Consider the following 13304-nt stretch of genomic DNA (forward strand, 5'->3'; position numbering starts at 1 on the left):
TTTCTTTTTTTGCCATTTTAGCTAATGCAATGAGGCCAAAAAATATTTATGACAAATCTTCAGAAGGTTTCCCACAAACTAAAGAAGTATGCAACTACACCATGCATTTATTTGGTTATAACATCCCAGGAATGCAAAAATGGCCATAATTGGAAACTTCTAGAGACGTTTTAAAATTCAATTTTCCCCCTTAAAACATTGCAAGACGTTTTTGCAGTACTACATTTAACAGTCCTGGGTGCATTATTCTAAAAAAATTTCTTAAATATCGGCGATTATTATTTTTAAAAAATATTTCTGAAGTGCTCCAATTTTCACTATTCTTGCAATTTTGGCATTTTGGGGATTTTATAAAGAATAATATATGCAGTGTAGTTGCATACTTTTTTCCTTAGTTTATGAGAAACCTTTTTAAGATTCGTCAAATATATTTCAGCTTCATCGCATTAGCTAAAATGCCTCCCCCCCCCCCCCCAATTACCCTGATGTTGGGGTTATCAGAGGAAATTGCCCAAAGCCGAAGTATGGCAATTTTTCAAAAACATATTGTGGATGACACAAATTTCACTTCCCATGGACTAATAATACTCGTGGTATAAATTTACTGAAAAAATTTTCGCGGGGTACAATGCATTAATTTTAGTGATGGGCCTTCTAATTTGTAAAATCTGCAAGTCTTTAAAGAGCTCCTTTCCACACTTAGTGTGTTGGGACGCTTAACTTTCACATGTCCCCTGTTTGCCCACACGGCTCTTGCATCTCCTGTAATGCGGCTTGTCCGCGTACCTGGGCACCACCACCGGTTGGTGTCATTGCAGATTAGTATGAGAGATGGCGCGAGTGTTACGTTTTTAATGCCACCTAACAGCAGGGTTACTGGGGCACAAAAGGGAGTCAGTAGCCTGTTCCTCTGGATTGAGGTTGGCAAGCTGTAGGGACGTATTGCATGCTTGCTGCCCGTTTAAGAGACCGCTCTGTGAAAGGCTTAGGAGCAGGACACCGGAATGGACAAACATGACCTATCGAATGCGGCATCGTTCGCATGACCATACACAATTAGGCGTTGGTGTCCAGCATGGGGGCAAACATATTCACTCGCTATCCGGTCGCGGTGAGTTGACTGATTAGTCACGTGCTCATCGGCATGTTCTATTGTTACTAATTCGGCTAGCTAGTTTGGTACATAAAAGGCGCTATAAATGCCTTTGTCATTGTCTGGACGAGAAGGGAGGGGGTTAAAAGAGGGGCAAGATTCTTATTAATCATATCATGAGAAGCCAACAAACAAAGACACCAAGGAAAACATGGGGGAAATTGCTTGTACTTAATAATTGAATTAAAGAAATGATAAATTAATTGCAATGAAAGTTCATGAAAAAACAACTTGCTGCAGGTGGGGAATGATCCCACGTCTTCGCATTACGTGTGCAATGCTCTAACCAATTGAGCTACCGCGGCACGGCTTCCCCATGCACTTTCTTGGGTAGTTATACGTTACTACTAGAACTAACCTTGGGAGTGTTAGCCAACATCACCACTCACAAACCTTGGCAGCGGATGTGGAACATCCTTTCTGCCGCAGGCGTCACGAGTACACGATCTTTCTGGGTGAAGGCAACTGGTCAATAAACTCACACATGCTACCTGAAGGCATCAATGTTACCAGATTTGAGACCCTCGTTATGTAAGGATGAGAAGAATGGGGGTTCACCAAGAGGCAAGATTTTTTTGACTAACTTTTGACTGTAACTGTGACTGTTCAGTAACTTCCTTGCGCCACATGGAGGGCCTGAGTATAGGTGGTTTGAAAATCTTTTTGCCGAAACAATACCCGACGCTGGACGCCAACACCAGATTTTCTGCAACATGGGGACCTTAACGCTCTTACGTTAAAAGTGGAAAGTATCTCACCAATAAGCATAGGGAACGATGGACCATTCTCCCTGATGTAAGTCGCCAGTTTCTCCATGCAGGCATCTTCATCCACACCACCTTCGTTCCAAAGAACCACTACAAAGACAAGGCAACATGCTTCTTAGCAGGCTATGTACATTAATTAAGCTCTCTTGTTTTGATGCAAAAAGCCAAGGACACCAACTGTGGAGTTCCGAGGTGAATGCCACAATGTGGACTACGATTTCTAACAGCAACCTCATTTTCAGGTTGAGCTATATATATATATAAATATATATTTAACAGCCTTCTCTACCTTAGCTGTCCAGCAGAAATGCGTACAGAACATGCTGACAGAGAGCACAAGAAAAGACACTTGAACACAGAAGTACCACAGCAGCCAGTGAAGTCAAATAAGGCTCTCAAAGCAGTACCAACATATATTCTGAAGTTGTAGAAACTCTACATACTTCGGACATGTCAAAGGATCACACATGGCATGTATAAAATTTGGGAAACACCGATAAGGTACTTTAATTTGATACAAAAGTTCTCAAAATGTCAGGCCTAGCTTTGCCGACATCGCGACATTTCGACACAAAGCAATATTTACCGACGTCATGTGTCAATAAGGCTTGGTTTGACAGCGTTGCTCCTAAAACACTGAAATAAACAAGAGTGCTGTGCATGTTTATTCTGGTTGCACTTGCGTGTGGTAGCCGCAGCGACAGGAACATCACTGAGCAAGCCAGTGTATCCCAATGGCAAAATGCATAACCATCTTGGATACTGAAACTCGTTCACAGAAACAAGTACGTAATATAGTGAATTATTCAGACTACTCTGGTATTTGCAAGTAATTTTTCTAAGGCTTAGAGTGTTCGGGCCATTATTTAATGCAAGCAATTAAGTTTAAAATTATGCTTTGCTTACAGGGGCCCTGGGACCACCTCTTGGGCTTGGTGAAAAAACAAGTACAGGGACAGCATACGCTGCCATGAAAATCTCAGCCAAATTTTGCAGTCGTGTGTAGCATGCGGAGCTCATAAGTAGAGCGTGAAGTCACCTTTCTCTCAAACCCTCCCTTTTGAACAGAAGCCTTCTCCTTACTCTTTTTGGGCTGCTGTATCTAGTCATATAGCAGATTCCTATATGCAGCTGCTATTGGCCAATAGCCAACATCAATCAAGAAAGGTGTTTAAATGAGTGCACTTCTTCCTACTGCTACTGTATTTATTCGCACAGTTTAATAAACAGGCTGAAGAAAGTTGTGTTTTGAATTTTGATAGCAATTATGTGCTTCCGGAATTACGACTATCATACTATGTCGTCCCCTAATGCTCGGCCACACCCACGTGCATAGGACAAACTTTGGCTACATCGCTTATCAGTGTCATAGCCATCTGGCCTCGCCAATTTCTCTTAGTTTTGAACACTCAATTAACCTCGTACTACGCAGAACTTGGGGTCAGACCAAACATACGTTTACCAGCGCACACTCACTCCTTGCCAGTCCTGGCTAGATGCCTTGGCAGACTTCGCTTTGTATTGGGCTATTGCACAAAATGTGCAATTTGGATGTGGCTACTATTCGTTGGTCAAGCTGGTCCACACCACATAGCATGGACAGACTGGAGCATGAGCGCAAGCGCACACTCCAGCCCTGTCGTGCACTAGTTAGCCACTACTGTTGCATGTAGCTGCGTTTGCAGCATAGCGAAGATATCGCGGCCAGCGTGGGGTGCCACGATGACTGATCTCCTGTGGCTTGCCGAGGACAACTGCATGCTCCGATTGGCATCTGTGGGTGACATGACCTAAGGACTGAGTGCAAACATGACGAAGAGGTCACCTGCTTCCCAAGTTACACAACCTCGAGGTGTGTCGCCGTCATGGTTGAAGCTCATTACGTTAGGAATCCTTCCAAGGAGTCTGGAAAATGGCATCCATCGAGCTGAAATGCATGCTGCCGACGTACTCACATGAAGGAACATGACGACGAAGTTTGTTCGATCCTTGGAAATTGTGTAGACAAGTGTGAAAGGAAATGTGCAACTCATGTCACTCGGTGCGAAAATAGCCACACATAGCGATCTGGTACACTGTAGCATGGCAAAGGGATGAGACAATGTGAACTCAACCATAAGCTGGGGGTACAGTGTAAGGAAAATAAGTTAGGTGATGACACTGTGGCCAGTGCAGCGTCCAGATTGTGTTCACCGCCTATGCTGCTTCCGTTTCCCGGCAGCAGGTGGCGCCAATAGTCGGAGGCTTACAGATTCGCACTGCGTAGGTTATCGCTGCTGAGCCTTGCTCGTTTGTCGTGCTGAATATTGGGGTATAAAGAAAAGTATGCGCATGGATGAATGCACCGGGCTTCTGCAGTAACCAGACGGATTATCTAAGAGGATACGCAGCTAATTTCTCACCAGCATTTTTGCAATAGCTCCGATTGCTAAGAAATGTTGAAGTCTGTATATCAATCATATTTTCTAGTTGCTCCCGCCAATGTCTCAGCAAACTGAAACAAAAGAAAAATAAACTTCCTCAAAGCACCTTGAACCATTGCATCTCTAGGCTTACAAATATGCTTGGTTACAAACTTCACTCGACACACAACCCCTGCTCAGTCTTCCGCTTAGTGTTTTGCAACTGGTTACATTTCGGCTTGAGGTGATGGTGGCTGTACTTTGCACCAGAACAGCAAGCCATGTGCAGTACAGCTTGACTAAGTGCAGGTCACATGGTTAAATCCAGCATAGCTCCTAAAGCAGTATATCCTGTGCTCCTGTATTCATGAATGTGCATAAATTTTCATTCTACTCTGTCATTTCAAGAGAATAATAGATGCTCTTACACCAGAAAAAAGAAATGCCTAACCATAAGTAGGTCTGGTGGTGTGTACAGCACTCTTATACTTGCTGTATAATGAATGGTACGCTGAAACAAGGGGTTAACACACTTTATTTTGCCACAGAACTATATATTACAAGGCACAAAGTGTTTGCAACATACATTCACAAGAAATATAACACATATTAGTTTATACTGTAAACTTTGCAACAAAATTTGGGATGAAAAAAGTTTTGCTAGCTTTCTTTTCTCTTCAGCTTGCTCCTTAATGTTCATGCTTACGGCCTTACAGAGTGCTGCCGCATTCTCATTGTTAAGGGCAGAATGTCTGCAATGACCTCTTCTTTGGGCTCAGCAGATGGAAAGGTCACGCTCTTTGTGTCAAGCACATGCTCCGTTTCCCAATATACAGACTGACCGTCTGAATTTTTGGCAAAGTACTGCTCAGTTGTTCCCAACAGCTGAACAAACTTCAAGTTGGGGTGCAACAGTCCACCTCTGCTCTCTGTGTTGGTCAGGAATGCTCGACAGAGCTGTTCTCTGGAATGGTAGACGCAGATCGGCAACAAAGAGCAACTGGTGGTTTTCATCAACTAAATGCCTAGGTCAGAGTCATGCATTGCGAATCCTTCGCGAGGAAACTAGGGGTTCAAGGCAACAATAGGATTATTAACCCTTTCGCTGTCACGGATGTACGGGTACGTCATCGCGCTTCCCCCTCACAGTGTCACTGACGTACCGGTACGTTCTCTATCCTGCGTTCAAAATTTCGCGCCTCAGCGCAAAGCTGGTGCTCCTGGATTGGCCACGCTATCTGTTGACTCTTTCTACAAGTTCGTATATTCGCCCCGACCTGTCTAAGTCCATGTATTGAAGAGTACAGTGCGACTGCTACTCCCCACTTTCTCTTTGCTGAGTGGCGCGGTGGCTCCGCGTTCACTGGATCATGCGTCGCACGCGTGTGGTTATGGGTTCAAGGGTTGTTCTGCCTTCTCCGCTGGTTTGAAGGTTTTTATTTTTCTTCTGTTGGTGTGTCTGCTACGGCGCGGCGCGTCAAGTTCAGGCGCACGTGCCGTTGCCTCTCCGAAAAGAGTGACTCGATTGCTGCTTTCGCTCTCTCGCCGCACCCTTGCTTCCGACTGGCAGCAGTAAATGTAAAGCCCTTCGAACTTTGTTTAGCCTTTTTCCATCTCCCTCTGTCTTGTTGTTCACGCAACGTCCCATTTCTCTTGTGCGGGCGACTGAAAGCGCATCCTCCTCCCTGCGCGCGGTTACTTTCGGATGGCTGAGCGCGCGGGACCTTCGTCTGCTCATTGGAGCGGTCGCTCAATTCCGATTCAAAATACGAGCCGAGCTCGGATTCGGACTCGGACAGAGTCGCATGCGAGAAAGAGGGTTCCGCATCGTCAGATTCAGATGTTGAGCGGATTTTATAGTCAGGCTGATGATGATGATGATGTTTACTAACAACAGCTGCAGAACACTGAAATGTGCATATTGCATTGACTATGTTATTTGTATACCAATTATAATCAAAAATAAATTGCTATGTTCATTCCCTGTTATGCTCGTTCCCTGAAACCAATCCGTCACTGGGGGTGCGTCACGGCCAGAAAGGTCCGACAGCGAAAGGGTTAACAAACAATGTGAATTCTTGCGTGGCTTTACTGTTTCCCAGATTGCTCCCACCATGGTTTCTGTAAAATTCAATACCTGATGCCATCGAGCAACTGAACACTTGCGTAGCAAACCTCACCCGCATCTTATTGCAGTTGCTTGGATAAATGTGAGAACATGTTTTTGGACATACTTTCAGAGCTCCAACATTCACTTAGTCTTCTTTATAACCTGCTGCACAGTCCTCCCACCTTATCCAACATCCCTCCTTCTTCAGTTACCTTAGCTGAAAAGTTGTTTTCTGGTTCATTGCATGAGATGTGGAGCATCAGAAAATGCAAAAACTTTCCATGTGGGGTCACTTATGTGTGAAGGAGTTCCGGCAGGCTTCTCGTTATTCACTTATACTGAGCGTTTCCCACATATTCCCATTTGCCGAAGCTACATCACAAAGCCAAGAATTTTTGCTCCAGCTTTGTCCATAAGTGAAAGTGCTTGAAGGAGAGAGAGAGAGAGAAAACATTTATTTATCCTGAGTTTGGGTGACTTCCTCGCAGGATGGAGCCCTTAGTTCAGGGCCCCATTGCCTCGCGCCACTCCGCGTGCCCGCCGGATCAGCCGTCGCTGCTCTTACGGGTCTGAGCTGGTCAGCGCAGTCTCCCAGGAGGAAGGGGAAAGTGAAGGAATAGGGGAGTAGCCCGGAGGGTGTGGACACTCCCAGGTGCAATGATATACTGTGGGCTTTGCTCCACAATAGGGACAGTATGAGGGATATTGTGTGGGGTGGAAGAGGTGAAGTTAAAAAAGGCAGGGAAATGAATTAGTTTGAAGCTGTCGCCATGTGACGGCACCTTCTCGATTAAGGGAATTATGTGGTGGAGGGAAGTGTCTCCTGGTCTCTCTGTAATATTGTAGAGTTTCAGTGTAGTTCAGTGGTTCTGTCGGTGTGTCGTCTGGGTGGGTCAGCTCTTCCAATGGCGCCCGGTTAGCGAGCTCTTGGGCTACCGCATTAGCACGTTCATTACCACGGAGAGAGGCGTGTCCAGGTGTCCAGACGATACGCACCCTGTGTAACGCTGTGGGGTGTAATGATGTAACGATGCGGTGTGTGTAGGGTGTCACCCTCCCTTGTGCCAAAGTCCTGCAGGCGGTCTGAGAATCAGTGACCACTGTGATAGGTCCATCCGGCGCCTTCATGGTTGAAGCGTATACGATGGCTAGGGCAATAGCAGCCTCTTCCGCCGTGCCACTGTCCACAGTGTTGAGCGTGGCCGAAGCTCTCAGAATATCTACACTATCTAGTACGACTAGACATAGGGCACGTTTTTGTGGGTAGCGGGCCACGTCGGTGTATAGGACTGCAGTGTTTGATTTGTCATCGCCAAATAGGCGAGCCAGGGCTTGTGCTCTTGCCTTTCGTCGACCTTTATAACAGTCAGGGTGCATATTCCAGGGAATTGGGGCCACATGAATTTTGTTGCGAATGCTAAGCGGAAGAAGTTCGCGGTTTTCCTGTTGTGGTTTTCTTGGTATTTGGTATCCTAGCCGGGATAGAATGTGGCATTGTCATTGTCTTTGAGTTACCATTTTTACCTTTACGGACTTGCATCTCATTGAAGATGATAATACCATGATGCTTGAAGCAGTCTTTCTTTTCAAGTTTAGTTTTTAAGGCTACAAAGAACTTTCAATCAAAACCTGTTTTAAAGACCACCAATGAGATGCAGTGGTGTATTACTCATATTGAAGGCAAGAATTTCACTCTCCATTAAGAATCTGTATCCTGCAGGTGACCTAATATGAAGGACAAGGCGGAGCAAGATCCAGTCATCCGAGTATCTTCTATCATTTTTTGAGCGAGCTTTGCCTGCAGTCACACACTCCTTCAACACTAGCTTTTGCACTTCAGGAAGGTTTGCTTCTCCGGGAAGGTGTTCCAGTGTTTCATTATTGATTTCTAGTAGCTTTTATTTGCACTTAGCCATTCTTTTGACTTGTAGCAGGCAATCCTGGCTTGCTGCAACTTTTCAATGCAGGTTTTTTTCGATGGACAGGCCAGAATGCTAATGTGTTTCAGTTGAGAATTTTTTTTAAATTTTCATGCTGTATGAATATGAAGCACATCTTTTAACACAAGCATTTCAACTTGTACTCTCTTTCACGAGTGTGAAACTGCTGTGCTATCAGGCTCCACATTTGTCAATATATGTGCACTCTGGGTGCATATTATTACGTGACGTGTATTAATATACAATATTATATGTGTATTGCATGAAAGACCCACACTGCACATTCTATACCAGTTAGGGAATTGAACCAGAACTTATGCCCCGTACATTAACAATATGGTCCTAAACAAAACATTTCACTGACAAAGTCATTATGTGATGTGGTCACTTCAAGTGCTTTTCTATGAAAAGGTGCCTGGTTACACTCTTTTGGCAATGCTAGCTCAGTGAAAACAATAGATTAACCACAAATCTTTCAAACTTGGACTGCCCAGGCTTCACCTGGAAGTTGAAGGCTGGAAGCACAGCTTGACAGAGTGGAAATTATCATTGGCTGTTCTTCGACCTGGAGCAACGGGGACTCTGTGTATTGCTGCTCTTCTGTTGGTCCACGACTGCTCTCTTGCTCTGTATTTTTTTCAAAGGAAGAAGAAACTTGTTACTGCATGTAAAGAAATTATAGAATAAGGAATGTTTCTGCCACGAAAAGGTACTCATCTATATTTTATCATCACTTCTATTAAACAAGTTGATGTTATAGGTGTCTTGCTACTGGTTTATTTTTTTTATCAAATTTTTTCTTCCTGTTATATTGTTTTTGTAACACCTGAATGGAGCTGAAAGTAAATAAATGAATATTAATTTAGCAGATGCCACCTAATAGTGAATATGAATAGTACAGATGCAATCAGTAGCGCACTATGCTATTAACTGTCCTATGAGAACCTGGCTAATTATTTATAGTAAAATATATCGAACATTAAAAATACACGACTGCGTCACACAAATCTTATTTACACTAATTTCTGTTCACTAGTTATTTCAGAACATCTCATGATTTCTTGCTCCTAGTGAGCTTAGATAAGGCAGCTGAAGAATGCCACCTGAATATAAAAAAAGAAATTACCTTTTTGGCTGGATGATTAAGTGCGTCGACAGTGCATGTGCCACTCAAAGTGTCAGTGTCGTGTTGAAAAGCATCTCTTCTTCACATGGAGCGTGCACAACACTGCTGAAATCAAAGCGTGGCCGCTTACGCAGCACACCTGTTGATTCGGCATCAGCATGCTCTGAACTTGTTGTCTCTAGTGCAATAAATTTGGCGTATTTTCAACAGTCAAGTAAAGCTCTTCAAAAGCATTAAATGCTTTTGGCTGCCCTTGCTTCTGAAACGTTGGCAGAAGGGCTTTCTGTTTTTGTGGACGTTTTCTCGGTTTTTTGCTGCACGATCAGGTATTTTGGGCAGTTTGGGAAAATGCTAGGCACCGCGTCGGGTGAAAGCACAGGTTTCCTTTGAGAGTACAGAAGGACGTTTTCCTTGTATTCTGCGTGATGTGCCACAGAGATCACTCCATACGGGAAGCGCTTCGTACACACGCGGTCAGTAGGCTGCAAAACTATCTGCTCTTGGAATCGCCTGTTGCCACTTTTTTAAACGCTCAGGTTCATGTGGAGCCTTGAAAAGCAACACATGCTCAGAGCAAGTCCTATACCTCAACTTTCAATTTTCCACAAAACACTTTTTGCCCCAGCCTGAGCGCAGCTAACTGGCACTTGGCGTCACAGGCCGTGGCACAGCATATGTTGAATGAGTCCCAGAATACGAATCAGCAGAACAAATGCTCTCACAGGCACAAAACAACGCTTTTCAAAAACAAAGACAAGCCTTCAGCCCGCGCAGCTAACTTGCACTCTATGTCGCATGCTGCGCAGCAAATCCCAGAATGCGAAATGGACAATAATAGCAGCACAAAATGCTGTTTTGAACACACTTCGCATTGACCAAGATTGGTGAGAAGCAGGCTAACAAGCAGAGTTCTAGAGAAATCTATAGTATGTAGAGAAATTCCTGTGGCTCCGAACATTGAGTTGGAAAAGAATATGTGGAAGCCCAACTTCTCTTGCTCTAGGGAACCCAAGATATGAGCCGGCAAGATAGTCATATGAATTAAAGCTATGCACCTGGCAATGGCTTATCATTCACTGAATCCGCTGTTTTGTCATTGTGTATTCTCTTGACTGGAGCCCACAATATGGGCAATGTCTCATTTGACAATAAACCAGTAGGCAGTATGCGCTCTGTCATTCTTGCCTGGTGTTACATCATGGTTATAGTTTTACTCAGTCACTCAGCGCATTACAGTATGACCGAACACCGTACAAGTGTTTCCCAACTTTCATACTTGCCAAGTGCTGTCTTTGTACATTTGAGGACAGCTTCCGCAGCTTCAAAGAATGTCAGTAGTAGTTAAAGATTCGCAATTAAAAAGACTTCCATTAAACGTTGCATATCTTACTCTGGTGACCCCTGTCTCCTGACAGCCAGTCTCGAAGTGCCCAAAGAGTCTCTTCTGTCACGAGCTTTGGGAATCTGCAAACAGTGGCCTCTCAGTTTGCATTCTCTGTATGCACGCCAACCTCTTGTACGAAAGGTACTTTAAGAGTATGCAACAAGAGTTGGTTGAGAGTAGCAGTCATTCATATACTTACCGATGTTTCAAAAAACCAATCAGCAGGTCATTTCCCCGGTTGCTCACAATTTGTGCAGACTCCCTGTGGCAGAGCACATTAGTTCAATATTGATAAAAATTTTCTGCCCATTACAGTAGGCAGGATACTTACTGTGTTGAAATGATTTCATCACGTGTTCGTCTGTACATAAGAACAGGGCCTCCATATCTATGAGAAATTTAGAACAAAGGCATAAATAAAATGGGCTGGCCTTATGTTTTTCTGAAAACAGATTAAAGAGGTATGCATTTCATGAAATACCTGTTGAGTTGATCCAGATTGTTTAAGTTCAGGTACCCTTTGATTGTTCGCCTCACGATAGGCTCTGGAAACGAGCAAAATAGGCATGACATGTTTGCATACACAAGTTTCCTAGTGTACTTCTAATATTAGGAACCTAAGATTTTCCTCCTGAAGAAAGGGTAGCGGATTCAACTCTATGACTGCTGCAATATGAACATCATTGAGTTAAAAGCAGTAAGTGAACTAAACCTAAGGCAGGCAAGTAAAAAAAGGCATTCACATAAGACAACTTTTGTAACAAATAAAAATGAGAAAGTTACCTTTTCAGAGAAAAGGAAAGCCTCCAGCATTAAATAAAGAAATAACCAATGCATGACAGAACATAGGTCACTGATCAGGCAAACTGATCACAACTTCAAATCGGGAAAATTGAAATGGTAGATAAAGAAAATACAACAGAAGAGCTTAACCTTTTCATTTCGGGCTTTTCTTTTTATTTTTTTTTTATCTGACGTGCTGCCTGTTTATTTTTTTTTTCTTGTATGTATAAGACGAACACAGAGGTTTATTTTTGGTTATGCACAAGGGGAAAAATGAGACAGACAATGGAAAATGTTTGCTGGGTATGGTTCTTGCATTCCTAGCTGACAAAAGGAATCGAACGTGCGGCAGACTCAAAAATGCCATCGTTCTCTGTTGTATTTTTTCACGGCGTCAGGGTCAAGATTTGACACATATGAAGTTGCCTCTTCCAAGTGTGGACGACAAACTGTCATCTTCCGAGTACAAGCTTGGCTCGTATTTGGAGTCAGAGATGAAGGTTCCACATGAGCAGCCATTTAAAAGCAATGTAGCGTCCATGCTCAAAGAAGGAGCGCTTTCGTTTATTCGAACTCAACCAGACAAAGCAGAGAAAGCAACAGATGAAACAGAAAAGCAACTGAAGAAAGATATACAACAGAGGGAAGAGCTACTCCAGACAAAGCACACTAACAAAAAGAGCACCTTCGTTACTGGAAAGTAGGCAATCGATGTGAAGATAGTGGGAGACTAAAAAAAAAAAGAAAAATTTTTTTGTATAAACCAGGGTGTCTACCAAGTTGAAATTTCCAAATTTCTTGAGTTTTTGAGGTTTTTCCTGAGTGCCTTTGGAAAATTCCCCGAGTGACACAGAACTCTCTATTATGTCAACATGGGCTGACACCATGTCACCTGATGCTGACACTCTCTAGTAAGCATGTTTGTCAGAAGTGAGATTCTCTCTCAACAGCTGGCAAGTCAACCTCAACTGTCCTGACATACTCTCAGCCTGCGCACAAGGCCTCAGGGTCGAGTTTCACTGCTTTCAAGAGTTTATTTTAGTTTGGATGCAGGACACCTGAATCTCGGCATCAGCCAACACTTTGTTCTTTGAGCTCAAGCTCCTTCAAAGAAGTGGCAGCATGTTTCCTTTCCCGTTCACTCCTCAATGCGTAGGCTCCTTTCTGTTCTCATCTTCCTTCCGCCGCGCATTCGGTCCACAGACCATTTGAAGCATCCTCTTGGTCAGTTGTACAAACAACGTCGGATATTTCGGACTCCCTAGGGGCCACGCAAACGTTCGAGAAACCACAAAGCTCGAAAAAGGGAGGATGTCAAAAAATGAATGCACGTCTTTTACCGACCTTAAGGGCTCAAATCGCCACAGACACCTACGAAAAAGCTCTGAAGGACTGCCAGCACACTTATTAGGCTAATCGGTGCTCGTACTGCGATAGGCGATGGCGGATGCATGCCTGTATAATTAAGGAATACATACTGTGTCCCGTGGCAATTGCACCTTTCCATGCTTGTCATGCTTCCCACCGCAATACCTTCGCATATGCTTCACCGTTTAACATTGCTGTACCGAGGCGAAGCTGACTTTCCAACGCGCTGTGCTTGCCGAGCTTCGAAGTCAATCGCGAGGACCACGAAGGC

The 13304-nt window shown here is 43.9% G+C and overlaps 1 protein-coding gene and 1 long non-coding RNA gene across 4 annotated transcripts in view; both read right to left on the bottom strand.

The window, feature by feature from the left end:
* Nucleotides 1-13304, bottom strand: part of LOC135903938 (phosphatidylserine lipase ABHD16A) — a 113336-nt gene that overhangs the window by 46141 nt on the left and 53891 nt on the right. For all 3 annotated transcript variants that reach the window (XM_065434413.2, XM_065434414.1, XM_065434412.1), the window contains exons 14-18: nucleotides 11364-11427; nucleotides 11214-11270; nucleotides 11082-11144; nucleotides 10889-10962; nucleotides 1912-2010 (exon numbers count right to left, since the gene is read on the bottom strand). In XM_065434413.2, coding sequence (XP_065290485.1) covers nucleotides 1912-2010; nucleotides 10889-10962; nucleotides 11082-11144; nucleotides 11214-11270; nucleotides 11364-11427 — 357 coding nt within the window. The remainder of the gene's footprint in view (nucleotides 1-1911; nucleotides 2011-10888; nucleotides 10963-11081; nucleotides 11145-11213; nucleotides 11271-11363; nucleotides 11428-13304) is intronic.
* On the bottom strand, nucleotides 4840-10111 carry LOC135903939 (uncharacterized). Its single transcript, XR_010564964.1, has 2 exons — nucleotides 9499-10111; nucleotides 4840-8999 (listed from the first exon to the last, which is right to left on the bottom strand). It is a non-coding gene; the product is annotated as an uncharacterized lncRNA (long non-coding RNA).

Source organism: Dermacentor albipictus, chromosome 1 (genome assembly GCF_038994185.2).
Source record: "Dermacentor albipictus isolate Rhodes 1998 colony chromosome 1, USDA_Dalb.pri_finalv2, whole genome shotgun sequence".
Lineage (NCBI taxonomy): Eukaryota > Metazoa > Arthropoda > Arachnida > Ixodida > Ixodidae > Dermacentor > Dermacentor albipictus.